Below are 27,524 nucleotides of genomic sequence, written 5' to 3' on the forward strand. Positions count from 1 at the left end.
CGTATCCGTGTTGAGTGTTGTGCAATTTCCTCAAAAGGATCAATTGACCGATCTTCCGCTGATCTTCCAAAACTCCAACCGGCATATGATAAAGGTTCCATTCTTAAACAACTGCATCAAGTCTTGATCTTCAAGTGTCTGTGCAAAACATTCCACGCTGAACCGTTTGAATCACCAGAAGATCATAAACTCTACCACCTGAGATTGCGTTTAGAATTTTACCGAAGAAATTCAACAAATGAAAAAATTTTTATCCCCCCATTTCTTTGGCAAAATCTCTAAACCTTAACAGATTCTTTCCACTTCAAAGAAACTGTCGTCAAATATTCACCAATTCCCTCCACCAAGCGGAACTGTTGTGTTTGGCCCATAATAGTCACGTTACCATGTTTGTCATTGCATCGGTAACCGTGACTACCCCACATTTTCAAACATCAAGTCTTCATCATCTCTTGTGTTCATCATGCTGCATCACCCCGCGTGTTCCCAAATCCCGTACGAATTTTGATGTTGAAACTTTGAAGCCCGGTATGAATAATGCTTGCGAACACCCGACCCGACTCCAAGTGAATTAAATGATTAACCCCAACACACTGTCTGAGTTCATAAAATTCCACAACATCTGGATCCTTCGAAACACCTGCATCAAACGAAAGATAAACACCAAGATAGCTTCGAAAGATGATCTTTCGAAGTCTTTCGAGCACATTTCACATATCTTTCGAGCATCTTTCGAGCACATGTCACAGATCTTTCGAACACCTTTCGAAGTTGGACATGGCTGATCCTTCGTACACCTCAGACTTGATCCTTCGAAGTCTTTTTGATCCTTCGAAGAACCTTTTGATCCTTCGAAGAACTGATGATCTTTCGAGCACTCCTGTTCATCTTTCGAATCTCCTTGATCGAAGGATGATCTTTCGAGGTCGAAAGTTATCCTTCGATGGTCCTGACACAAGGACAGAAAGTACGACAGGTGTCAGAAAAGTTGATGTGGTAGGTGACCAACTTTCGCACATTTCGAAGCATGAAAATTTGAATTTTGAATTTTGTTTCATCCTTCGAAAAACTGTTCAATCTTTCGAGGACAAACAGCATCTTTCGAAATTTGAAGCTGTCAAGAACATCAAGAACACGGAGGACTGTTCATCTGCAGATCTGACCGAAAACACTTGTATACGTTGTTTTGATGAAGAAAACTTGAGTATTTTAGAGAAAAACATAATACCCAACACCCGGTTTAGCACAGATCTGGATATCCGGGTCCAGATCTGGGTTTTTCTCATTTTCACCTTTTTTACATCTTGAACAAAAACCCACAAAAATCACAGATCTAGAGCACATGTGACTTAGTAAACGGTTAGTTTTACTAAATCGGGCACCATGGCTCTGATACCAATTGTAGGTCCGTGTTTCCGGGATCCAACCCGTGATTTTCGTGTTCATGTTCAAAGATGGAAGAGATAAGAGAGGATAAACATAACAAACTTTGTATTAATCCGGTAGTAAACATTACAAGTCGGCCCGGTTACATGACAACCGAACTAATACCAAAGAAGTATACATCCGGGGAGAAACCAAGTGGTGATTTCTCCCGGTGAGGTCTCAGACCTCCATTCTCTCTCTAGCACACACTTGTGCTCTCACTCTTGTGTTGCAAATGACAAAGTGTTGGTATTTATACCAAAACAAACACTGCAGGTCGAAGGATCAGACTGACTGGTCGAAACATCATCCTTCGATCAGACAGTCTTCGAAAGATATTCACATACCTCGAATGATATCCTTCGATATCCTTCGAGGTCCATCCTTCGATGGGTATCTTTCGAGCTCATCGAAGGATATTCATAATCCTTCGATGCCTTATCCTTCGACACCAATAACAACACAGCAACTTTGTCTAGCAACACACACACACAGTCAAACCAACAACCCTCTCGTTTGACCACTTCAAACGAGCGGGTCTATACACGTTCGCTTGACCGTTTCACTAACTATTACAAATTCAGCATAAAATAAAACTAATCTATTCGACAAGCATCGGACACAAAATCTGCATCAACAATTATAATCTTGTTGTCTAATATCTAGACAACATAGGAACCATTGGGTAATTTACATGAGATTTGTCTATAAGATCAAGCATTAACCCACCATAACTTCACCACTCTCATCACAAATCAACTCTACTCTCTCCCTCTCTTGCCCATTTTGGCCGAGAACACCCACATCCATCCATCATCCTTTCGATTTCATTCAACCCATTCCATACATCTACAAGTGTTAAGGATTGCGTATAAGGAAGCTCGGTGCATTTGGATTGTGAAGGACCTCGCTACATTGCTTTTGTCCACCCGATCTTCGACTAGTTTCTTCCCTAGCCTTGAGCTAGTAGTAAGTCACTTTAAACGCCCTCTTGATCTATTCTAAAGTGGTTAATATGAACTTTGTCGGTTAAAAATCATGAACATACAAGATGACATGTTAAAAGTTTACAAAAGTGATAAATATGTTGGATAAAAGCTATGAAGTTGTGTAAAACTTGCAAGACTTGTTTTGTTGTGATTATTTAGTGTTGATCTATACTAGTAGTAGCTCGGATCGTCATCTAACCCGGTTAAGTCGTGTCCATGAAACATGACCTAGAGTATGTTTAAGCATGTAAAGGGTTAAATGATGAACACTACTACTTACTAAGCATGAACTTGTGTAAAATCAATTTTTCTTATGAAATAGTGTTCTAAACTAGTAGATCTACGGATCTACAAGTGGTATTTTCAAAGAACCAAGCGTCAAAAGAAATCATGTTTTCTAAAACCGGGTTTTACATGAACAAGAGTGATTTTTGTAAACACACAAGTGTGTAAACACTTGTGTAACACAAAGTTTTGACAAAAGAACTAATTTTGTGAATGTTAACAAGAAGTTGTAAAGATGTAACTTCTTTAAAAACGAGACTTTTGAGAAACCGAGTTGATTTATACAAAGATCCACCAAAAGTAATGAAAGTTACTACATATTTTGGACAAACCACAAGTTCATGTATTTTTGCGATTTATAACTATTTTGACTAGTTTGATGGTTTGAATATTGTTTATTGTTGATTAATGTTGGGAACATTGTTGATTTGAATTTTAAAAGATAATGATACGCTTGAAAGCGTGGCCACCTCCAGTTACAGGGGAAACTCTGGCGAAATTTTTCCAAAAATCTAACACTTGAAAATATTTTCATCACAAGTATTATAAATATATTTCTAACTTGTTTTCAAAAATATAATTTTCGCCATGATTTTTATTACAAAATTACTAAGTGTTGGAAGTGGGATTTTCACAAAACAAAACTTTATGAATATATATTTGATAAATATATGTTTTTCATAACAACACTTGTGAGATTTCTATGATTATTTTGTGAACTATACAAATATTATTTTTAGGGTAAAAATAATATTACCAAATATTAACGATTCCAAAATAATACGAACGCCTTCACAATAAATATTTACAGCGGTATAATTAATACCACCCGATCTTTAAACGTAACTTACGTATTTTCGAAAAAATACTAGTGAATGTGTATTTTGACAAGGATATTATTTTGGAAAATTATAAGGATTAAAATATAATATTTTTGGGAAAAAATATTCATATTTTGGAGTAAGAATTAGAATATATTTTAAGTGAGACTTAATAATATATTTCGAAGATGATACGAACGCACATGTATTAAATCCCCCATCCTTGGGAAGGAAAATATTTACCAAATAATTACTAAGTGTAAACACGAAATAATTGCCTAACTATTTCCCAAAAGACATTAAACCTTAAGCTAAGGCACGACCGTCCGTCTAATAGAAGTTAGTACGTGTAGTTCGTCATTCAGCAGATTGATCAGGAGTTTTCTTGATAGAGACGCACCACTGTGAGTTCATGTCCCCCTTTTCTCTTAACTGTTTTCAATTTTCTAAACTGCGGGGGTGAAATACATGTTACTATGATTGCGAATACTTTTTACATGGTATGGTTAGCATAAGGAGGGTTACTACTTAGATCATGTGAGTGGGTAGGCGCAACTTGAGGCCATTAATCCTCATTGTAGGACCGAGGGACAGTAGCGGTAGATCTATCTGGGTGTAGCGAGCCCAGCCCCAGGCCCAGCATAACGGACCTTGGGGTGACTTTGTGCCCAACGCCAAATCAGCTAGGTTTGAGTCTTCCTACTTGCACTTCACACATATCAATGGCCTTGCAAACCATTGGTGATCTCTTTTTCCTTATTTGCTACATACCAGGATTTTTATACTTACAAAGGTTTTATTACTCACTTACACATGAACTCGCTCAACATTATTGTTGATTTTTCCTACTTACATGTATTTCAGGGAACTAAAGATCTGGCGTGGTATGTTACGTTTTCCCGCTGCTTAAGAGTTACGAGGTCATCCAAGTTTAAGGGATGTGACTTTTTCCTGGACGAGTCACAGTTCTTAAACTGCGTTTATTTCATGTTGATGTTTGTGTCTTCTGAACAATGTTTTATGTTATCAGGTTGTAGTGTCCGTTGCATGAGTCAACGCCGTAAGACAATGTTGTGTTACTTATGTTTTAAAACTTAAATCAATGGATGATCTTGCATGGTTTTATTTTCATATAGCTTTGTTATGATTAAGCTATGGTATTAAGAAGTCACACCAAATTAACCACGCTTCCGCAAAGCCAGGGTGTGACATAGAAATCCTTTAAATATTGGTATATCTTATCCGATCCTGGATGGATCGAGTATCGTGACTTGTGAGCTTCATCGAAAATTACTTCTCTAAGACCACCAAAGAGGGGTACCCAAATTCTTCCCATGAAACACAATGTTCCTTCCTTATTGGGCACTAACTGTTTCTCCATCCCACAGAGATATTCGTCTTCAAGATTCTTTTCCTTAAGAGCTTCTCTCTGCGTGGCACGAATGCGCAACGAGAGGTCCGTTTGAATAATCATTTCCAAAGCCCTAACCCTTATGGGCTTAATCCTTTCCTTCCGACTCATGGCGTCTTCTACCACATTCGCCTTCCCTGGGTGATACTTAATTTCACAATCATAATCATTTAACAGCTCAACCCATCAGCGCTGTCTCATGTTAAGCTCTTTCTGATCGAATATATGCTGCAGGATCTTGTGATATGTAAAGATCGTACAGCGGGTACCATACAAGTAATGTCGCCAAATCTTCAAAGCGAACACCGCCGCGCCTAATTCCAAATCATGCGTGGTGTAATTTTTCTCATGAACCTTCAATTGGCGCGAGGCATAAGCTATAACCTTCTGTCGCTGCATCAGCACGCAGCCTAAACCATGACGCGAGGCATCGCAATACACCACGAAGTCATCAATGCCTTCGGGTAGAGATAAAATCGGTGCATCGCAAAGCTTGTTTTTCAGCAACTGAAAGGCTTCTTCTTGCTTAACTCCCCATTCGTACTTCTTGTTCTTTTGCGTAAGGGAGGTCAAAGGTTGAGCGATTTTTGAAAAATCCTCAATGAATCTGCGGTTATAACCAGCCAAACCTAGGAACTGACGTATCTCGGGTGGCGTCTTCGGAGTTTCCCAATTCTTGATCGCCTCGATCTTTGTGGGATCCACATGAATTCCATCTTCGTTAACCACGTGACCAAGGAACTGAAGTTCACGCAACCAGAACTCGCACTTCGAGAACTTTGCGTATAATTTCTCTTCCTTGAGCAGCTCTAAGATAGCTCTTAAATGTTGCTCATGTTCTTCCTTCGTCTTTGAATAAATCAAAATATCGTCGATAAACACAATCACAAATTTATCGAGATATGGCTTGCAGACTCTATTCATCAAATCCATAAACACTACTGGCGCGTTTGTCAAACCAAACGGCATAACCAAGAACTCGTAGTGTCCATATCAAGTTCTGAAGGCAGTCTTTGGAATACTTTCCTCTTGAATTCTCTACTGGTGATAACCTGATCGAAGATCAATCTTGGAGTAAAAACTCAAACCTTGCAGTTGATCAAACAGGTCATCAATCCTTGGCAAAGGATACCGATTCTTAATGGTCAACTTGTTAAGCTCTCGGTAGTCGATACACATGCGGAAACTACCGTCTTTCTTCTTAACGAACAAAACTGGAGCACCCAAAGGCGAGAAGCTTGGTCTGATAAATCCCTTGTCCAAAAGCTCCTGAAGTTGTGTCGACAACTCCTGCATTTCTGAAGGTGCATGTCACACCCCCAAAATCCACCATGCGGAGTATCACCGCTTGGAGGCGTGACATAACCAGGATCGAGCCACCAATCATATTGAACAACATAATTAAGTAAATAAAACCAAATACAATTAGATTGGTGACCAAAATGAAGTAAACCGATTTTAGGTTAGCAGCGGAAGCATAAAACATAAGTTCAAAACATAAGTCCATAGTTCATAAGTTTAAAGTCCAAAAGAAGGTTTAATAAGTTCATAAAGTTTATTCATTAAGTACTGGACATATCAGTTCGCATCCCACAACGATCACCTCCATATGCAAGCTCCATAGCATCTAATGACCTGCAAAGCATGTAATAACGAGTCAACAACAAAGTTGAGTGAGTTCACGGTTGGTTGTCCATTTTAGAGTTGTTTCCAAAAAAGCATAGTTTAATCTCATTCGGCTATCCAGCCGTGGGGGTTACCCCAGAGTTCGAAAACGTTTATTAGTTAACCATCCCATGTCCACCTTCCCTGGCTATCCAGCCCGGCACTTTGGCCGTGGGGAGCTACCCAAGTATTTTAAACTACCAGACTCGTTTATCATATCGACTACTAACAAAAATCAATTGTGCCCTAGCGTCGGTGTTCTATCACCACCGACGTGCCATAGTCCATTAGTACACGCCCGTCTGACTGGCACGGTGTGAGGTTTGTTAAACCTAATAGCGCTATTAACTAATGACCCGCTCGCCATAGCCTCGACGATTAAGTCGATACAAAAAGGGAGGGACTTCGCTGATAGAGTTCTAGTCCAGTAAGTCTAATACGTCCCAACAGGACGAGGAATTTACATTCCTGAACACGTCTCAAGGACGAGGAATTCACATTCCTGAACGCGTACCAAAGGACGAGGAATCCCTATTCCTGTACCCATTCCCATTCCCACCGGGAAATTACCATGCTTTGTAGAAAAGTGTGAACTCACCTCGGTTTGCTCGGTTAGATTCTCAAATATAGCTAACAATCAAGGTCGGTCAATCACGTCCTAGTATGATTTACCAGTTAGTCATTTAGTGGTTTCAAATAGAGCACAAAGTTCCTACACGTATCTATCACGTAACATGCATCACTTTAACAGTTTATGCCCATATAAGTTTCCCATCCATTCCCCACTCATAAACAAACATACGATAATGCACATGACACATATAACATGGTATATCATTCACAGATAACCTACCCGACATTCAGACATGCAAATCACAACTTATGTCATTTCAGCATTAATATTCAAAACCGGCTATTTTCGGACATTTTAATAAAATAGTTAAATTATTCCAAAAATTCCCAAATTTTTTCAGGATGTCTTAAACTTTCCATATTTTATTGTGTAAAAATATCGGGGTCCGGTTCATTACCAATATTTTATAAAAATTCATATTCCGGACTGAACTCAGATTTATGTATTTCTGACCACAGTCCACGGAACAATTTATTAAAAATTCATCGAGTGTCCGATTTACGAAATTCCAGTGGGGTAATTACAAATGCATCGGTTGTCATCTACTGTACAAATTTCATAGTCCGATTCATCAAAAAACTCAGGTTATTACTGAAAGTATGACACCCATTTATTGCTGTCAAAATTCAGCTTAAGTTGCTGTTACAAATTAACACTTTGAAAATAGTAAACGGGGTCCAAAAATTACGATTCTGGTGCCATTAGAACCGTATTTTATAATAACATATTTTAGATTCAAAATATCGGTTTTTCGTTGATTTTACGACCTGTTTACAGCCAACTTCAGTACCATTGAAATTGAACCATAAATACCCACCCCCATTGAAATTGAACCATAAATACCCACCCCCATAACCGATTGTTCCCTCATGTGGCACACATACCACTCACTTTAGATTATTATAATCTTGCTTTCCTAATATCTACAATACACATTATCTATTGGTTAATGTTGAAGAATGGATTATAAGAATGCACATGAGGTTCACCATTTCATTTATTCAAACACACAAACTTTGCTCATCTCTCTCTCCCTCTCCTTACCTTCGGCTGAAACCATAGCCAACAGCCCACCATCATTCAAGTTTCAATCTTACCATTCCAAGTGCACTCAAGTGTGAAGGATCGCATACGAGGGAGCCCGGTGCTTACGGATTGCCAAAGACCTCACCACAACGCTTTTAACCACTCGTTTTTCGTCTAGTTTCTTCCCTAGCCTTGAGCTAGTTGTAAGTGCTTCTAATCAACTTCTTGTTCATGTTTGATGTGATTAATAAGAGATTTGTCGGTAAAAAATTATGAACATATAAGATCAAGGTCTAAAAGTCTACTAAAATGATGAACAAGGTGGTTAATGCATGAATGTTAGTGTAAAGCATGTAGATCTTGTGTGATTATGATTATTGGTTGATTATCTGATGTGTTGCTGGATTATATGGATGTTTGATGTTGTTACGATCACTAAACATAATTAACGGGATCAACCGAGCACAAACTAGTAAGCTAGAGACTAAAAACAGCAATCTGTCCATACTTTACAGCCAACTTCAGTTGGCTGTAAACAGGTCGTAAATTCAACGAAAAACTGATATTTTGAATCTAAAATATGTTGTTATAAAATACGGTTCTAATGGCACCGGAATCGTAATTTTTGGACTCCGTTTACTATTTTTAAAGTGTTAATTTGTAACAGCAACTTAAGCTGAATTTTGACAGCAATAAATGGGTGTCATACTTTCAGTAATAACCTGAGTTTTGTGATGAATCGGACCATGAAATTTGTACAGTAGATGACAACCGATGCATTTGTAATTACCCCACTGGAATTTCGTAAATCGGACACTCGATGAATTTTTAATAAATTGTTCCGTGGACTGTGGTCAGAAATACATAAATCTGAGTTCAGTCCGGAATATGAATTTTTCTAAAATATTGGTAAAGAACCGGACCCCGATACTTTTACACAATGAAATTGGAAAGTTTAAGACATCCTGTAAAAATTTGGGAATTTTTGGAATAATTTAACTATTTTATTAAAATGTCCGAAAACAGCCGGTTTTGAATATTAATGCTGAAATGACATAAGTTGTGATTTGCATGTCTGAATGTCGGGTAGGTTATCTGTGAATGATATACCATGTTATATGTGTTATGTGCATTATCGTATGTTTGTTTATGAGTGGGGAATGGATGGGAAACTGTCACAGCCCTCGGTCCCTAGTTCCCGGGAACGGGCGGCCGTGAGCCAGTTTCGGTGGTATCACATTTATTTATCCAATTTGGCAGCGGAAATTTTCATCAGGACCGTAGTTAGGAAATATTTGATCAGAGTAAACCACCATGTTTTATAACATTCTACATATGGGTAAAACCCAAGTTTTCAATACACACATTTCATAGGAATAAATCCTATTTATTTAACAAAAACATCCGTTTTATTTTTAGGTAACTTTATTGCCACTTTTCCAAGCCTCCAGTGCTGTCTAGCTGGCTTCTATTTGGCTTTCACATTTTGTTACCTGAAACGCGTTTTAAAAACATTTTGTCAGTGGGAAATACTGGTGAGTGAATCCCAGTTTAATCAGGTTTAAATAAAATTCACAGTGAACAGTATTGAGGGCGATCCCGCAATTACATTTGTTTCCAAGTTATATCAATTATCACCCGTTGGTACTGTCGACACCCGACTTGTGGAAATGTTACTCCTTAACCAGGTTGTAACAAATTTTGTATACAAAACCCCAACATACCCACGATAATTGTATTCTTACAAATACTCAATAACTGCTATTCGCATAGAAAAGTATGTAAGGTTTTGTAAAAACAGTTTACAAAAAGAGGATTACTCACATTGCTGTTTTAGGTTATTCTTTAGGGTTTCCTGGTGAATATCTATAATTTACACAAATGCACGTGTGTTAGTATAATAACCCATTTTAACATTAGTAATACCCTCCCCGAGACGGCATTCCAACGACTACGTCGGGCAGAACCACGACAGCCGTTACGGAACCCTAGATCAATCGGGCAGCGTATCTAATACGTCTCCAGGGGTTATAATACTTACATCGTAGCAGAACCTCGCTATTTAGGGGGGTATAATGCCCGGGTATAGTAACGCCACTACAGAAAATTTAAGAAAGAACGAAAGAAGTTGAGCGAGATGGACTGAAGGCCGTTGCCTTCTATTTATAGGGCTGAAATCGCACTTTCTCGCGGCCCGCGTGAAGTAAGGCTAAACCTTACGCGGCCCGCGTCAACATGCGGTCAACGTATAGCTTGGTCCGGTCATCTACTAGGTTCGTCACGATGCTGACACGTGTCATCACCGGGCTGTGCCACATTCCAGGTCGCTCGCGGCCCGCATGAACTTAAACGAAGTTATACGCGGCCCGCACGAACTTAAGATTTTAGCGAAGTCTGGTTACACCCTTACACGGCCCGCGTTAAGTGAGGTGAGGTCCCATGCGGCCCGCCTCAACTTATTATTTATTGTTTTTTTATTTTACTATATATTATAATCTACTTTGGGGCTCGGTTTTCACATACGGGGTGCATATAAAGACATATTGATATATTTAAAGATATATTAGGGTGTCAGAAATATTATGAGGGTGTCGGTTTTACCGAGGGTTGTTATATCCTCCCCACCTTGTTTTAGAGCTCATCCTCGAGATCTATTGGAACAAGTGTGGATATTTCTTTTGCATTTCTGATTCAAGTTCCCATGTGTATTCAGGTCCTCTTTTGGAGTCCCACTTTACTTTGACCAGAACTAATCTCTTATGCTTGAGATTCTTAATTTTTCTATCTTCAATCTATAGAGGCCTCTCTACAAATTTGAGTTGTTCATTAACCTCTATATCTTTGAGAGGTACTACGAGTGATTCATCAGTTAGGCACTTTTTGAGATTAGATACATGAAATACATCATGTATTCCTGCCATTTCCTCTGGCAGTTGTAGCTGATAGGCTACAGGTCCTACTCTTTTAAGAATCTTGAAAGGTCCAATATACCTGGGACTAAGCTTTCCTCTCTTGATGAATCTTACCACTCCTTTCCAAGGAGAGACTTTTAATAATACTTTATCTTCTACTTGAAATTCTAATGGTTTGCGTCTGTTATCGGCATAGCTCTTTTGTCGATCACGTGCTGTTTTCAGTCGTTCCTTGACTTGAATGATTTTATCAGTTGTTTCCTGTACTATCTCGGGTCCAGATAATTGTTTTTCCCCAATTTCTGCCCAACAGACTGGGGTTCTACACTTTCGTCCATAAAGTGCTTTGAATGGTGCAGCATTGATACTTGTGTGATAACTGTTATTATAAGAAAATTCTATTAAAGGTAAGTGTTCGTCCCAATTACCTCCAAAATCAATTACACAAGCTCTAAGCATGTCCTCCATTGTCTGAATTGTTCTTTCGCTTTGCCCGTCTGTTTGAGGATGATAAGCTGTGCTTAGATTTAACCTGGTTCCCATTTCTTTTTGGAAACTTGACCAAAAATGAGAAGTAAAACGGCTATCTCTATCGGAAACAATTGATAAAGGAATGCCATGTAAAGAAATGATTTCATTTACATACAATTTGGCTAATTGTTCCATACTAAAGGTTTCCTTCATTGGTAAGAAATGAGCTGACTTTGTTAACCTATCTACAATCACCCAGATTGTATCATTACCTTTCCTTGTTTTGGGCAGTTTGGTAACAAAATCCATTGTTATCAATTCCCATTTCCAGACTGGCAATTCTAATTGTTGTAACAAACCTGAGGGTTTCTGATGTTCAGCTTTAACTTGTGAGCAAGTTAAACATTTAGAAACATAAGCTGCTACATCCTTTTTCATTCCTATCCACCAGAAATTTTTCCTTAAATCCTGGTACATTTTATCACTTCCTAGATGCATCGTATATTTAGACTTATGAGCTTCTTCTAATATACGGTGACGTAAATTTTCTAATTTAGGTATCTACATTCTCTTTTTATGGAACCTCCAAATTCCATCTGTTCCTTGTCCTAATTCCTTAATCATTCCTTTTAATTTTTCAGTATCCTCCTTGATTACTGATTCTTGTGCTTTTCTAATCTGATTGTTTAAATCTACTTGTAGATTTAATTTAAGAGAACGTACCCTTTTTGGCTTTCCGTGATATTTTCGACTTAAAGCATCAGCCACTACATTGGCTTTTCCTGCATGATATTGGATATCACAATCATAATCACTAAGTAATTCCATCCATCGTCTCTGTCTCATATTCAACTCTTTTTGCCCGAAGACATATCTTAAACTCTTATGATCTGTGAATATGGTAAACTTACTACCATAAAGATAATGTCTCCAAATCTTAAGGGCAAAAATTATGGCTCCTAATTCCAAATCATGGGTTGAATAATTTTCTTCATGGCTCTTAAGCTGTCTAGATGCATAAGCTATAACCTTTTGACGTTGCATTAATACGCATCCATAACCTAACTTAGAAGCGTCACAAAAGACTACAAAGTCTTCAGTTCCTTCTGGTAACGCTAGTATGGGTGTATGGGTTAATCTTTGCTTAAGGATTCTAAAGGCTTCTTCTTGTTTTGGTCCCCATTTAAACTTAACAGATTTACAGGTTAACTTAGTTAAAGGAATGGCTATTCTAGAAAAATCTCGGATAAATCTTCTATAATACCAAATGGCATGACAGTAAATTCATAGTGACCATACCTTGTTCTGAATGCGGTTTTAGGAATGTCCTCTTCCTGTACCTTTAGTTGATGATATCCTGATCTTAAATCGATTTTTGAGAAAAATCGAGCTCATTGAAGTTGATCAAACAAATCATCAATTCTCGGTAATGGATACCGATTCTTAATCGTGACTTTGTTCAATTCACGGTAGTCAATGCACATTCGCATTGATCCGTCCTTCTTCTTGACAAATAAAATCGGTGCTTCCCATGGCGAGGAACTTGGCTGTATAAATCCTTTCTCCAATAATTCATCTAATTATTTCTTCAGTTCTTGCATTTCAGCGGGTGCCAAACGATAAGGTGCTTTGGCAATCGGTGCTGTCCCTGGTAATAGGTGAATTCTGAATTCAACTTCCCTGTCTGGTGGTAGTCCTGGCAATTTTTCTGGAAAGACATCTGAAAATTGGGACACTACTGGAATGTCTTTTAATTCTTTTCCTTTCGTTTTAGTGATTATAGAAATCAAATACACTATAGATCCTTTCCTTATACAACTTGCAGTTTTCATCACAGAGATGAATTTAGTGGATCTAGATGGCTTATCTCCTTTGATTGTGATCTTTTCACCTCTTGGTGATTTTACTTGAATTACCTTTTTATCACATAAAATACTGGCTTTATTGGCTATTAACCAATCCATACCTAACACAACATCAAATCCAGCCAGATTTATTGGGTAAAGGTTTGCAATAAACTTTTGATTAAAAATTTCTATTCTTGCTCCCTGCAGGATTTCAGAAATTCTAATGGTTTCTCCATTTGCGGTTTCTACTAAACATTCTTGTGGTAGTTTAGTTAATGATTGATTTAGGAGTTTGCAAAATGAAGTATTAATAAAACTTTAGTTTGCACCAGAGTCAAATAATACTTTCGCAAAAATGTCATTAACTAAAAACGTACCAGCAATTACGTCTGGAATCATCCTGGCTTCATCTGCAGTTAAAACGAATGCTCTAGCATTTTTAGTATTCTTGTTGTTTGCAGCTGGAGTCAATTTTGGGCAGTTGGTCTTAATATGACCTTTTTCTCCACAGTTGTAGCACATTCCATTACTGGCTTTTCTTCTGCAATTTTCTTCCTTGTGTCCTGGCGCCTTACAGTAATTGCAGTAAGTAGAGCATCTTCTAGAATGCTTCTTCTTGCAGTTCCTGCAGTATGGTGCAGAGGTAGAACCTATATTTCTACGGTTGGAATTCCCAGAACGGAATTCTTGGGTAAGCCTTTGGGTTAGGTTTTTCCTCTGGTCTTCTTCTCTAGTACGGATTAACTCATCTGTCAAGGTATTGGCTAGTTCTACAGCTTCTTCTATAATTTGGGGTCTAGCTGCCTTGATTACATGTCTAATCTCTCCAATTAATCCCCAGATATAACGGGAGATTAATACCGGTTCAGGTGATGCAAGGGTAGGTACTATCCTAGCATATTCAAAGAATGTGGTAGTGTAACCCTTACTATGTACCCCGGTCATTCTAAGATTCAGAAACTTATTTGCTATCTGTTCCTTTTCATTAGGAGGGCAGAATTTCCTTTCTACCATATTTTTAAATTCCTCCCATTCCATGTTATAAATCCTATCACTTCCTCTTGACTGGAGGATAGTGTTCCACCATTCTAAGGCTGCGTTTTTAAACAGATTTGAAGCAAACATTATCTTATCTTCTTCAGCATATTTGCTTATTTTTAGAACAGCCTCAGTTTTCTCTATCCAGCGTAGGGCTGCAATGGGTCCTTCATTGCCCGAGAATTCTATTGGTTTACAGGACCAGAATTCTTTGTATGAACAACCATATGGCATGGTTCTTCTTCTTTTGGGAATGGGTGCTTGAAGTATGGGTCCATTGTTCACGCTGTGTTCCGGTTCACTTGGTCGCTTACTGCTATGCTTACTTTTATTATTCGCTTCTTGAACCGTTTGAATAATAAATGGCATTGCATCTATAATTCCTTGTGCCACTATATGTTGAACGACACTATTATCCATTTGGTTTCCATTGTTATTGTTGTCCGGATTCTCATTAACCACGTTAATGTTACTCTGGTTATCGTTATTCAGATTATCCTGATTTTCCTCGTCGGCCATCTGAATTTTAAACAATTTACCAAATATTAATATCACAATTAATATTTGAATATAGCCAATCACATGACACGCACTTTTAACCAAAAGCGTCGAGCATTGGGACTTTTTACTCTATTTATATAGTATGAATCATTACACACTAGTACTGAAATTTAAATTACAATACTGACTGAAATGTAAAGCTACAATACTAATAGTAGGCATCCGTATTGTTTGTTTTTTTTTTCTAACACATAGACACATATACTACTTTATTATTATTATTATTATTATTACTACCGTTCCTGCCATCACCTTCACTGATATGGATTCATCCAAAAATCCATATTACGCTCGTCGTATTTCCATACGAGGCGTTCTCCCACCTGTCGCATTCTATCACTGCTTTCTAAAATTTCCTCCCCAAAAGTCCTAAGTTCTTGGACATTTTCTGCACTCATTGGGGGTGCAGGTTCTAGGACTGGGTTTGGAAACTGGGGTACGGGTTCCTGATACGGAGGCATAGGGGCTTGGTACGGGTATGGATTCTCTAAAATTTCCCTAACATATGCATCACTAATATTGTAGGGATCTTGAGGATCTAACCCTGGGTAAGCTCCTAAGTTGGGCATTGGCACATTTTCCTGTATTGGGTTCTGTTGCACGTAGTCCCTAACATCGTCCCACCAGGGGTCGTAGTTGTTTGGGTCTAGGGAATCTTGTGCAGGTACCCTAGGTATCTCCTCCGGGTTGTAATCGGGCATTTCTATCTGGTTTTCTACTTCCATGGGTTGGTCAGGATTTTGTGGTTGGGGGGCTAGCATTTGTTCCAGGTTTGGGTCAGCAGCAGTGGTTGCTAAAATATGGATATTAGCGATACCCCTATTGAGCATGTCCTGATTATAAGCATCAGTCTCTCTTTTTGCTGCGGCTAACACTCGTTGTTCCTGCAACTTTTTCATTCTTTTCCTACGCTCGTGCGCTCCCCTACTGAACCATCCCCTCTTTTTCTGAGGAAATGGCTCTTCAGACTGAGCCTTAAACACAAAGATTCCTTCTTCTGTGTCAGCAGAATACCCCGAGAGGGCAGGCTGAGAAGAGGAGGTGCCTTCGCTCCTAGGCGAACCAGACAGTTGACGATAGGCGTCAGAAGGTCCTTGGTCGCTCATACTGTAAACTAACAAATAGTCAGATAACACATAGCAAGAAATACAATTATACACATATTTCCATAATTTATTTCCTAACACTTTGAATTTTGATGTCAGTAGAACACTTCTGTGGCTGAATCAGTGGCATAGCTCTGATACCACCTTCTGTCACAGCCCTCGGTCCCTAGTTCCCAGGAACGGGCGGCCGTGAGCCAGTTTCGGTGGTATCACATTTATTTATCCAATTTGGCAGCGGAAATTTTCATCAGGACCGTAGTTAGGAAATATTTGATCAGAGTAAACCACCATGTTTTATAACATTAAACATATGGGTAAAACCTAAGTTTTCAATACACACATTTCATAGGAATAAATCCTATTTATTTAACAAAAACATCCGTTTTATTTTTGGGTAACTTTATTGCCACTTTTCCAAGCCTCCAGTGCTGTCTAGCTGGCTTCTATTTGGCTTTCACATTTTGTTACCTGAAACGCGTTTTAAAAACATTTTGTCAGTGGGAAATACTGGTGAGTGAATCCCAGTTTAATCAGGTTTAAATAAAATTCACAGTGAACAGTATTGAGGGCGATCCCGCAATTACATTTGTTTCCAAGTTATATCAATTATCACCCGTTGGTACTGTCGACACCCGACTTGTGGAAATGTTACTCCTTAACCAGGTTGTGACAAATTTTGTATACAAAACCCCAACATACCCACGATAATTGTATTCTTACAAATACTCAATAACTGCTATTCGCATAGAAAAGTATGTAAGGTTTTGTAAAAACAGTTTACAAAAAGAGGATTACTCACATTGCTGTTTTAGGTTATTCTTTAGGGTTTCTGGTGAATATCTATAATTTACACAAATGCACGTGTGTTAGTATAATAACCCATTTTAACATTAGTAATACCCTCCCCGAGACGGCATTCCAACGACTACGTCGGGCAGAACCACGACAGCCGTTACGGAACCCTAGATCAATCGGGCAGCGTATCTAATACGTCTCCAGGGGTTATAATACTTACATCGTAGCAGAACCTCACTATTTAGGGGGGTATAATGCCCGGGTATAGTAACGCCACTACAGAAAATTTAAGAAAGAAAGAAAGAAGTTGAGCGAGACGGACTGAAGGCCGTTGCCTTCTATTTATAGGGCTGAAATCGCACTTTCTCGCGGCCCGCGTGAAGTAAGGCTAAACCTTACGCGGCCCGCGTCAACATGCGGTCAACGTATAGCTTGGTCCGGTCATCTACTAGGTTCGACACGATGCTGAAACGTGTCATCACAGGGCTGTGCCACATTCCAGGTCGCTCGCGGCCCGCATGAACTTAAACGAAGTTATACGCGGCCCGCATGAACTTAAGATTTTAGCGAAGTCTGGTTACACCCTTACACGGCCCGCGTTAAGTGAGGTGAGGTCCCATGCGGCCCGCCTCAACTTATTATTTATTGTTTTTTTATTTTACTATATATTATAATCTACTTTGGGGCTCGGTTTTCACATACGGGGTGCATATAAAGACATATTGATATATTTAAAGATATATTAGGGTGTCAGAAATATTATGAGGGTGTCGGTTTTACCGAGGGTTGTTATAGAAACTTATATGGGCATAAACTGTTAAAGTGATGCATGTTATGTGATAGATACGTGTAGGAACTTTGTGCTCTATTTGAAACCACTAAATGACTAACTGGTAAATCATACTAGGACGTGATTGACCGACCTTGATTGTTAGCTATATTTGAGAATCTAACCGAGCAAACCGAGGTGAGTTCACACTTTTCTACAAAGCATGGTAATTTCCCGGTGGGAATGGGAATGGGTACAGGAATAGGGATTCCTCGTCCTTTGGGACGCGTTCAGGAATGTGAATTCCTCGTCCTTGAAACGTGTTCAGGAATGTAAATTCCTCGTCCTGTTGGGACGTATTAGACTTACTGGACTAGAACTCTATCAGCGAAGTCCCTCCCTTTTTGTATCGACTTAATCGCCGAGGCTATGGCGAGGGGGTCATTAGTTAATAGCGCTATTAGGTTTAACAAACCTCACACCGTGCCAGTCGGACGGGCGTGTACTAATGGACTATGGCACGTCGGTGGTGATAGAACACCGACGCTAGGGCACAATTGATTTTGTTAGTAGTCGATATGATAAACGAGTCTGGTAGTTTAAAATACTTGGGTAGCTCCCCACGGCCAAAGTGCTGGGCTGGATAGCCAGGGAAGGTGTACATGGGATGATTAACTAATAAACGTTTTCGAACTCTTGGGTAACCCCCACGGCTGGATAGCCGAATGAGATTAAACTATGTTTTTTTGGAAACAACTCTAAAATGGACAACCAACCGTGAACTCACTCAACTTTGCTGTTGACTCGTTATTACATGCTTTGCAGGTCATTAGATGCTATGGAGCTTGCATATGGAGGTGGTCGTTGTGGGATGCGAACTGATATGTCCAGTACTTAATGAATAAACTTTATGAACTTATTAAACCTACTTTTGGACTTTAAACTTATGAACTATGGACTTATGTTTTGAACTAACGTTTTATGCTTCCGCTGCTAACCTAAAATCGGTTTACTTCCTTTTGGTCACCAATCGTATTGTGTTTGGTTTTATTTACTTAATTATGTTGTTCAATATGATTGGTGGCTCGATCCTGGTCATGTCACGCCTCCAAGCGGTGATACTCCGCATGGTGGATTTTGGGGGTGTGACAGATTGGTATCAGAGCCAAATGAAACCAAATGCGACAACGCCGATGGGAAGAACTCTTGAACGATTATGAATGCGCTATCAAATATCATCCGGGCAAAGCCAATGTGGTGGCTGACGCCCTCAGCCGAAAGGATACTATACCTAGGCGTGTACGTGTGTTGTAGCTTACCATCCAATCTAACCTACCTGCTCAGATTCGCGATGCTCAGGCTGAAGCATTGAAGGCTGAGAATATCAGGGCTGAGTCCCTGCGAGGATCGAGACAACGGCTAGAACAAAAGGAAAACGGTGCCTACTATGTTAACGGACGCATCTGGGTTCCACTTTATGGAGATCTACGCGAGCTCGTGATGGATGAAGCGCATAAGTCTCGTTATTCAGTACATCCTGGTTCGGATAAGATGTACCACGACTTAAAAACTACATACTGGTGGCCTGGTATGAAAGCCAGCATAGCAACCTACGTCAGTAAATGCTTGACTTGTGCCAGGGTAAAGGTCGAATACCAGAAACCATCAGGCCCACTCCAACAACCAAAGATACCTAAATGGAAGTGGGAGCAAATTTCCATGGATTTCGTTACTAGCCTGCCCAGGTCTCAACACGGAAACGATACCATTTGGGTGATCGTGGATAGATTGACCAAGTCTGCACATTTTCTGCCTATCAAAGAAACGGATAAGTTTTCTACTCTAGCAGACATCTACTTAAAAGAAGTGGTATCAAGGCACGGAGTGCCAACCTCCATCATTTCTGATCGTGACACGCGTTTCACCTCTGAACTGTGGCAAGCTATGCACAAGTCTTTTGGCTCACGATTAGATATGAGCACCGCTTATCATCCACAGACGGATGGGCAATCAGAACGCACCATCCAAATTCTTGAAGACATGCTTAGGGCGTGTGTAATCGACTTTGGTAATGGCTGGGAAAAGCATCTCCCGTTAGTGGAGTTTTTGTATAACAACAGTTACCACACCAGCATCCAGGCCGCTCCGTTTGAGGCATTGTATGGACGTAAATGCCGATCACCTCTTTGTTGGGCAGAAGTTGGCGATAGTCAAATCACTGGCCCAGAACTCGTAGTAGATACAACCGAGAAGATTGCTCAGATACAACAACGAATGGCGGCAGCTCGTGACCGTCAGAAAAGCTTTGCTGATAAGCGAAGAAAGCCACTCGAGTTCCAGGTTGGGGATCGAGTGTTGCTCAAAGTCTCACCTTGGAAAGGTGTAGTCCGATTTGGCAAACGGGGCAAGCTCAACCCGCGTTATGTCGGACCGTTCGAGATCATTGAGAGAATTGGCAAAGTCGCTTACAGGCTGAACCTACCTGAAGAACTCAGTGGAGTTCACAACGTATTCCATGTGTCGAATTTGAAGAAGTGTTTGTCAGATGAGACCCTCATAGTTCCTCTCAAAGAGCTCACTATCGATGACAAGCTGCAATTTGTCGAGGAACCAGTAGAGATTACGGATCAAGACGTTAAGATTCTCAAGCACACCAGAATACCTCTCGTCCGAGTTCGTTGGAATTCCCGTCGTGGCCTAGAGTATACCTGGGAACGAGAAGACCAAATGAAACTCAAGTATCCCCAACTGTTTAAGAAAAACGTAACCACTACTGAGGCTGAAGCTACTGCAGAATTTCGGGACGAAATTCCAAATCAACGGGGGGATGATGTGACACCCCAGGAAAATCAGGAAAACAACGCAACTTAACTAGCTTCCTCAGTAACCACGCGCTAAATTTCGGGACGAAATTATCTTAACAGGGGGAGAATGTGACAACCCACAAAATCCTATGTATTCCGTACAATTTATTAATAATAATTAATGTGCTTGACGACTGTGTGGAACTACGTAACTGCTTTCTGATATCTGTGTGATATTTATATGCGCCTGTTAACACACTAGTAATGTACAGAAAAGTCATTAAATAGTCGGTTATGATTTCCTAAGTGTTAAAAATTAAAAAAGTTGCAAAAATATATATGTAGGACGCTTTACGGATTAATTAAGCAGTCTAACGGAACAGTGTCGAACCGAACAACCGGACTTTACCCGGAACCTAAAAATATTGACATGACATTATTTTTCCTTTTCTGAACCAGTTAGGGTCCCCGAATACCCTAACACCCGTTATAAATTACAACACACTAATACACTAAATTAGTTACTAAACTAACTAACTACCACTTAACTTTACCATTGAAATTGAACCATAAATACCCACCCCCATAACCGATTGTTCCCTCATGTGGCACACATACCACTCATTTTAGATTATTATAATCTTGCTTGCCTAATATCTACAATACACATTATCTATTGGTTAATGTTGAAGAATGGATTATAAGAATGCACATGAGGTTCACCATTTCATTTATTCAAACACACAAACTTTGCTCATCTCTCTCTCCCTCTCCTTACCTTCGGCTGAAACCATAGCCAACACCCCACCATCATTCAAGTTTCAATCTTACCATTCCAAGTGCACTCAAGTGTGAAGGATCGCATACGAGGGAGCCCGGTGTTTACGGATTGCCAAGGACCTCACCACAACGCTTTTAACCACTCGTTTTTCGTCTAGTTTCTTCCCTAGCCTTGAGCTAGTTGTAAGTGCTTCTAATCAACTTCTTGTTCATGTTTGATGTGGTTAATAAGAGATTTGTCGGTTAAAAATTATGAACATATAAGATCAAGGTCTAAAAGTCTACTAAAATGATAAACAAGGTGGTTAATGGATGAATGCTAGTGTAAAGCATGTAGATCTTGTGTGATTATGATTGTTGGTTGATTATCTGATGTGTTGCTGGATTATATGGATGTTTGATGTTGTTACGATCACTAAACATAATTAACGGGATCAACCGAGCACGAACTAGTAAGCTAGAGACTAAAAACAGCAATCTGTCCATACTTTACAGCCAACTTCAGTTGGCTGTAAACATGTCGTAAATTCAACGAAAAACCGATATTTTGAATCTAAAATATGTTATTATAAAATACGGTTCTAGTGGCACCGGAATCGTAATTTTTGGACCCCGTTTACTATTTTTAAAGTGTTAATTTGTAACAGCAACTTAAGCTGAATTTTGACAGCAATAAATGGGTGTCATACTTTCAGTAATAACCTGAGTTTTGTGATGAATCGGACCACGAAATTTGTACAGTAGATGACAACCGATGCATTTGTAATTACCCCACTGGAATTTCGTAAATCGGACACCCGATGAATTTTTAATAAATTGTTCCGTGGACTGTGGTCAGAAATACATAAATCTGAGTTCAGTCCGGAATATGAATTTTTATAAAATATTGGTAATGAACCGGACCCCGATATTTTTACACAATAAAATATGGAAAGTTTAAGACATCCTGTAAAAATTTGGGAATTTTTGGAATAATTTAACTATTTTATTAAAATGTCCGAAAACAGCTGGTTTTGAATATTAATGCTGAAATGACATAAGTTGTGATTTGCATGTCTGAATGTCGGGTAGGTTATCTGTGAATGATATACCATGTTATATGTGTTATGTGCATTATCGTATGTTTGTTTATGAGTGGGGAATGGATGGGAAACTTATATGGGCATAAACTGTTAAAGTGATGCATGTTATGTGATAGATACGTGTAGGAACTTTGTGCTCTATTTGAAACCACTAAATGACTAACTGGTAAATCATACTAGGACGTGATTGACCGACCTTGATTGTTAGCTATATTTGAGAATCTAACCGAGAAAACCGAGGTGAGTTCACACTTTTCTACAAAGCATGGTAATTTCCCGGTGGGAATGGGAATGGGTACAGGAATAGGGATTCCTCGTCCTTTGGGACGCGTTCAAGAATGTGAATTCCTCGTCCTTGAGACGTGTTCAGGAATGTAAATTCCTCGTCCTGTTGGGACGTATTAGACTTACTGGACTAGAACTCTATCAGCGAAGTCACTCCCTTTTTGTATCGACTTAATCGCTGAGGCTATGGCGAGCGGGTCATTAGTTAATAGCGCTATTAGGTTTAACAAACCTCACACCGTGCCAGTCGGACGGGCGTGTACTAATGGACTATGGCACGTCGGTGGTGATAGAACACCGACGCTAGGGCACAATTGATTTTTGTTAGTAGTCGATATGATAAACGACTCTGGTAGTTTAAAATACTTGGGTAGCTCCCCACGGCCAAAGTGCCGGGCTGGATAGCCAGGGAAGGTGGACATGGGATGGTTAACTAATAAACGTTTTCGAACTCTGGGGTAACCCCCACGGCTGGATAGCCGAATGAGATTAAACTATGTTTTTTTTGGAAACAACTCTAAAATGGACAACCAACCGTGAACTCACTCAACTTTGTTGTTGACTCGTTATTACATGCTTTGCAGGTCATTAGATGCTATGGAGCTTGCATATGGAGGTGGTCGTTGTGGGATGCGAACTGATATGTCTAGTACTTAATGAATAAACTTTATGAACTTATTAAACCTACTTTTGGACTTTAAACTTATGAACTATGGACTTATGTTTTGAACTTATGTTTTATGCTTCCGCTGCTAACCTAAAATCGGTTTACTTCCTTTTGGTCACCAATCGTATTGTGTTTGGTTTTATTTACTTAATTATGTTGTTCAATATGATTGGTGGCTCGATCTTGGTCATGTCACGCCTCCAAGCGGTGATACTCCGCATGGTGGATTTAGGGGGTGTGACAGTGCAAGTCGATAGGGTTCCTTAGCTACAGGCGCGACGCCTGAAACTAAGTCAATGTGAAATTCGACTTGTCGCTGCGACGACAATCCTGGCAAGTCTTCGGGGAAGACTTCAGGAAATTCCCTAACAACTGGGATATCTTCCAACTTTGGCTCAGCGGCTTCTTTGTCCACTACGTGTGCCAAGAAGGCAACACATCCTTTCTGCAAACACTTTCGAGCCTTCAAACAACTAATGATCCTTAGAGGTGTATCGTGCTTTTCTCCATGCACTACAGTTGTCTCTCCATTCGCCATCGGAATGCGAATGATCTTCTCGTGACATACGATCTCTGCTCGGTTGCTTGATAACCAATCCATTCCGACTACCACGTCAAAGCTTCCCAACTCGACGGGCAGAAGATCAAGTGAAAACTCATGCTCTCCCAGTTCTATCACGCAACCTCTAATGACTTCATTCGCTTCTACTAGTTTTCAATTGGCTAGTTCTATCGAGTACGGAATATTTAGCTTACTAGCTACTAACCCAAGCATATTCTTAAATTCTAGGGATACAAAACTATAATCGGCACCAGTATCAAACAGTACAGATGCAAAGCGTTGGTTGATAGGGAACGTACCAGTAACTACGTTCGGATCCTGGCGAGCATCCCTAGCTCCGATGTTGAATACCCTTCCTTGAGCTTGATTGAGCTTTGGGCATTCTCGCTTGAAATGCCCCACATCTCCACGGTTAAAACAACCTGGTCCCCGACCATTACCATTTCCGTTACCACCTTGATTGTTAATGGCTCCATGGTTTCCACTACCAGTTTGATTTCCAAAACCACCACGATTTCCATTACCGCCAATTCCTCCTTGAGGGCGGTTTCCATACCCATTTCCACCACGGTTATTGTTTCCATTCCCGCCGCCACAACCTCTTTGACCACCATTACCACGACCAGTACCCGCCCAACATGTCTCCTTCAAATGGCCAACCTTTCCACAAGATTCACATTTCCTAACTCTGCACTGGCCGGCATGATGGTACTGGCACACATCACATTTGGGCAGAGTGCCCATATACCCTTTTCCTTTGTTTTCTGCACCAGTCTTGACCTCAGCTGGTGGGTTCACATCCTTCTTCTTGTTAGCGCTGTTGGTACCTTTCTTGAAGTTTGAGAACTTCCTTTTGTTCTCACCGGACGACTCAACGTGAGTCTCCTTCTTCTTCTGGTTAGAGATTGAGAACTTGTTCAACCTGATTACCTCTTCAGTCAGGGCCACACTTAGATCAATAGCCTCGGTGATTGTTGCGGGCTTCGATGTCGTCACCATACACATGATTTGGGGTGCCAATCCCCAAATAAATGCTCAATGCGCTTGAATTCCGGATCAACCATATAAGGAATGACGCGAGACAAATCGTGAAATCTCTGCACATATTCAGCAATCTTCGGACCACCCATCTTGAGGTTCCAGAACTCAGTTTCCTACTTTTGAATCTCAACCCTTGAGTGGTAATTCTTCCGCATGAGTTCCTTCATTTCGTCCCATGTCATGGCATATGCAGCCTCTTCTCCTAAGGTTTGAACTTGGAGATTCCACCATGATAGAGCGCCATCTAGAAAAAGTCCCGAGATGTAGGTGACCTGGTGCTTCGGCGCACACTTGCTCATTCTTATCATAGAATCAGTCTTCTCCGTCCATCTGACAAAAGCTGCAGCACCCCCGGTGCCGTCGAAATTCAGAGGCTTACAGTCTAAGAACTGCTTACACGTACAGCCTGTACAAGCAACATTATTCACAGCAAGCATTAGCGAACGCACATGAAATATCCAGATGTAACGTAATATGTCTTTAGAGACTTAAACATTACCATGAGGTGGGTTGTTTCCAGAGGTACCCCCGCTATGTTCAGAGCGCAGGGCCTCGTGCTATGCTATCGCTCGTGAAATCTGTTCTTGTAACTCAGCCTCTGTGGTGGGTAATCGAGTTTCTCTTCCTGGAGGCATCTTCTATAAGAAGATCGCATTGGTCAGGTCATAGTAAGTATAGTAAGTACATGACATGTATACGTAATAATGTCTATCAACGCAAGTAAACACATAACATCCCAATCATAACTTAAACGAGTAATTCAACAACGTATGTAATGAGAATGTTGCTATTGAGCTTTCATATACCAATGACCACAAATACAGTTTTACATGTTCTACAATGTACAATACATCAAAAGGGACTATGATGTGTGCAAGGTGTTATATATTTTTGATGTACATTTAAGCCCTTTTTACACTTTTAGCCAAGTTTTAAATTTATAAAACACGATATTTACTAACACTAAACACACATATGGGCAAGTGCACCCATCGTGGATGTAGTATAGTGTTGGTAAGATACCGAGGTCGTCCAAGGACACAAGAGCTTTTAGTACCGGTTTATCCTCAACGTCTAATCAAATCAAAAAGTTATAAAAGATTTTTAAACTAAGAAAATAAAAACTAACTAAATGCTGAAAATTAAAATAAAATAAAAAACAGATAGACAAGATGAATCACTTGGATCCGACTCGTGTATTAGTATAATCTTTGATTATTTTCGCACTTTTGCACTTGTTTAAGAGATTATCTTAGTTATTGTAGTAGGCCCCTCTTTTGAAGGCGACGTTACCCTCAACCCAGTAGTTTGAGTCAGCAAGGATACAATCCTAAAGGGTTGGATTATTGGAAGATAATGAATTAAGTTATTAATGCAAATTATGGTAGGCCCCGCTTTTGGCGGTGACGTTACCCTCGGCTAAGTAGTCTGAGTCAGCAGGGATACAGTCCTAAATAGCCGGATTATAGTATTAATAGTAGTTAACTTATGAGGGGGTCAAAGAGTTTGGATCCCCGCCATCCAATACCTATGGTCATTGAAGGAGATCCTACTAAATTTGACCCAGGTCCCTTGCAGGACCTCTAAACGCTGAACAAGGGCAAGACCCTTACCAAACCGTTCCCTTAACCCCCGACCAGGTTGCCAACATACCTCCATATAGACCGTGGAGGTATGAATGGTGAAAATCTTTTATTTTATATAGACAGTAAAATAATGCCAAGACACCACAGACAAACGATAAGGAAAGATCACCTTCAACATAAGCAACTAGTTATTAAAATCATTAATACAAAACCAAATAAAAAGTGCAAAAGATTAAAAATAAAAAGTATTATACTAAACACTTGTCTTCACCAAGTGATGTAAGAGACTTAGGCAAACATGGCCTTGATTGTCAAGAACTCTTACGATCAATCTTGGATCCCGAGACGACTCACACACTCTATGATGGACAATGGATGATGGTGGTGGATGATGGTGTTATGGTGGTGGTGGGTGGTGGATGAAGTGTGAGAGAGGTGGTGTGCCAAGGGATGAGTTGAAATGAAACCAAGCACTCCTATTTATAGGCTGAACAGAAGGCTGAGCACGGCCCCGTGTCCGCTGGACACGCCCCCGTGCCTGTCTGACACTATCTCTCTTCATTAATTGTAATTCGCAATTACAATTAATGCGCCTGCTGTACTTTCACCACGCCCCCGTGCTCACTGGACATGGCCCCGTGGTGGGCAATAGAAGCTTCTATAGGTTTGTCTTTTCTGCTGCTTCTTGGGCACGGCCCCGTGCTGGGTGAGCACGGGGCGTGTTCAGTCTTCTGACTTCTCTTTTCTGCTTGGGAAGATGCCGTTGAGGGGTCGGGCAATCCACTTTTGTTCCTTTTCTTGTATTTATGTTAGATTTAGCTGTCTTTTTACTTCTTTTGTGAATTTGAGCTCATTTTATCCTGAAAATACAAAAGGAAGACAAAAACACTCTTTTTCCAACATTAGTACTTAAAAAGGGTTAGTTTTATGCCTCAATTGATGTAATTTATATGTTGCATTTT

At 39.9% G+C, this 27,524-nt stretch overlaps 1 protein-coding gene across 1 annotated transcript; it reads right to left on the reverse strand.

Annotated features, from left to right (window-relative positions):
- Positions 1–461: 461 nt before the first annotated feature.
- LOC110893338 (rRNA 2'-O-methyltransferase fibrillarin-like) lies at positions 462–24,679 on the reverse strand. The gene is made up of 2 exons (XM_022140451.1): positions 24,235–24,679; positions 462–640 (listed from the first exon to the last, which is right to left on the reverse strand). The coding sequence occupies exons 1-2, from the start codon at positions 24,677–24,679 to the stop codon at positions 462–464; spliced, it is 624 nt and encodes a 207-aa protein (XP_021996143.1).
- Positions 24,680–27,524: the final 2,845 nt, after the last annotated feature.

Source organism: Helianthus annuus, chromosome 2 (assembly GCF_002127325.2).
Source record: "Helianthus annuus cultivar XRQ/B chromosome 2, HanXRQr2.0-SUNRISE, whole genome shotgun sequence".
Taxonomy (NCBI): Eukaryota; Viridiplantae; Streptophyta; class Magnoliopsida; order Asterales; family Asteraceae; genus Helianthus; species Helianthus annuus.

Excerpts from the sequence above, each read along its gene's own strand:
- LOC110893338 (XM_022140451.1), bottom strand. The coding sequence starts at position 24,679 with ATGGGCACTCTGCCCAAATGTGATGTGTGCCAGTACCATCATGCCGGC. Across the intron at positions 641-24,234 it reads GGATCCGAACGTAGTTACTG|GTGTTTCGAAGGATCCAGAT; the intron begins GTACGTTCCCTA and ends CGTTTGATGCAG.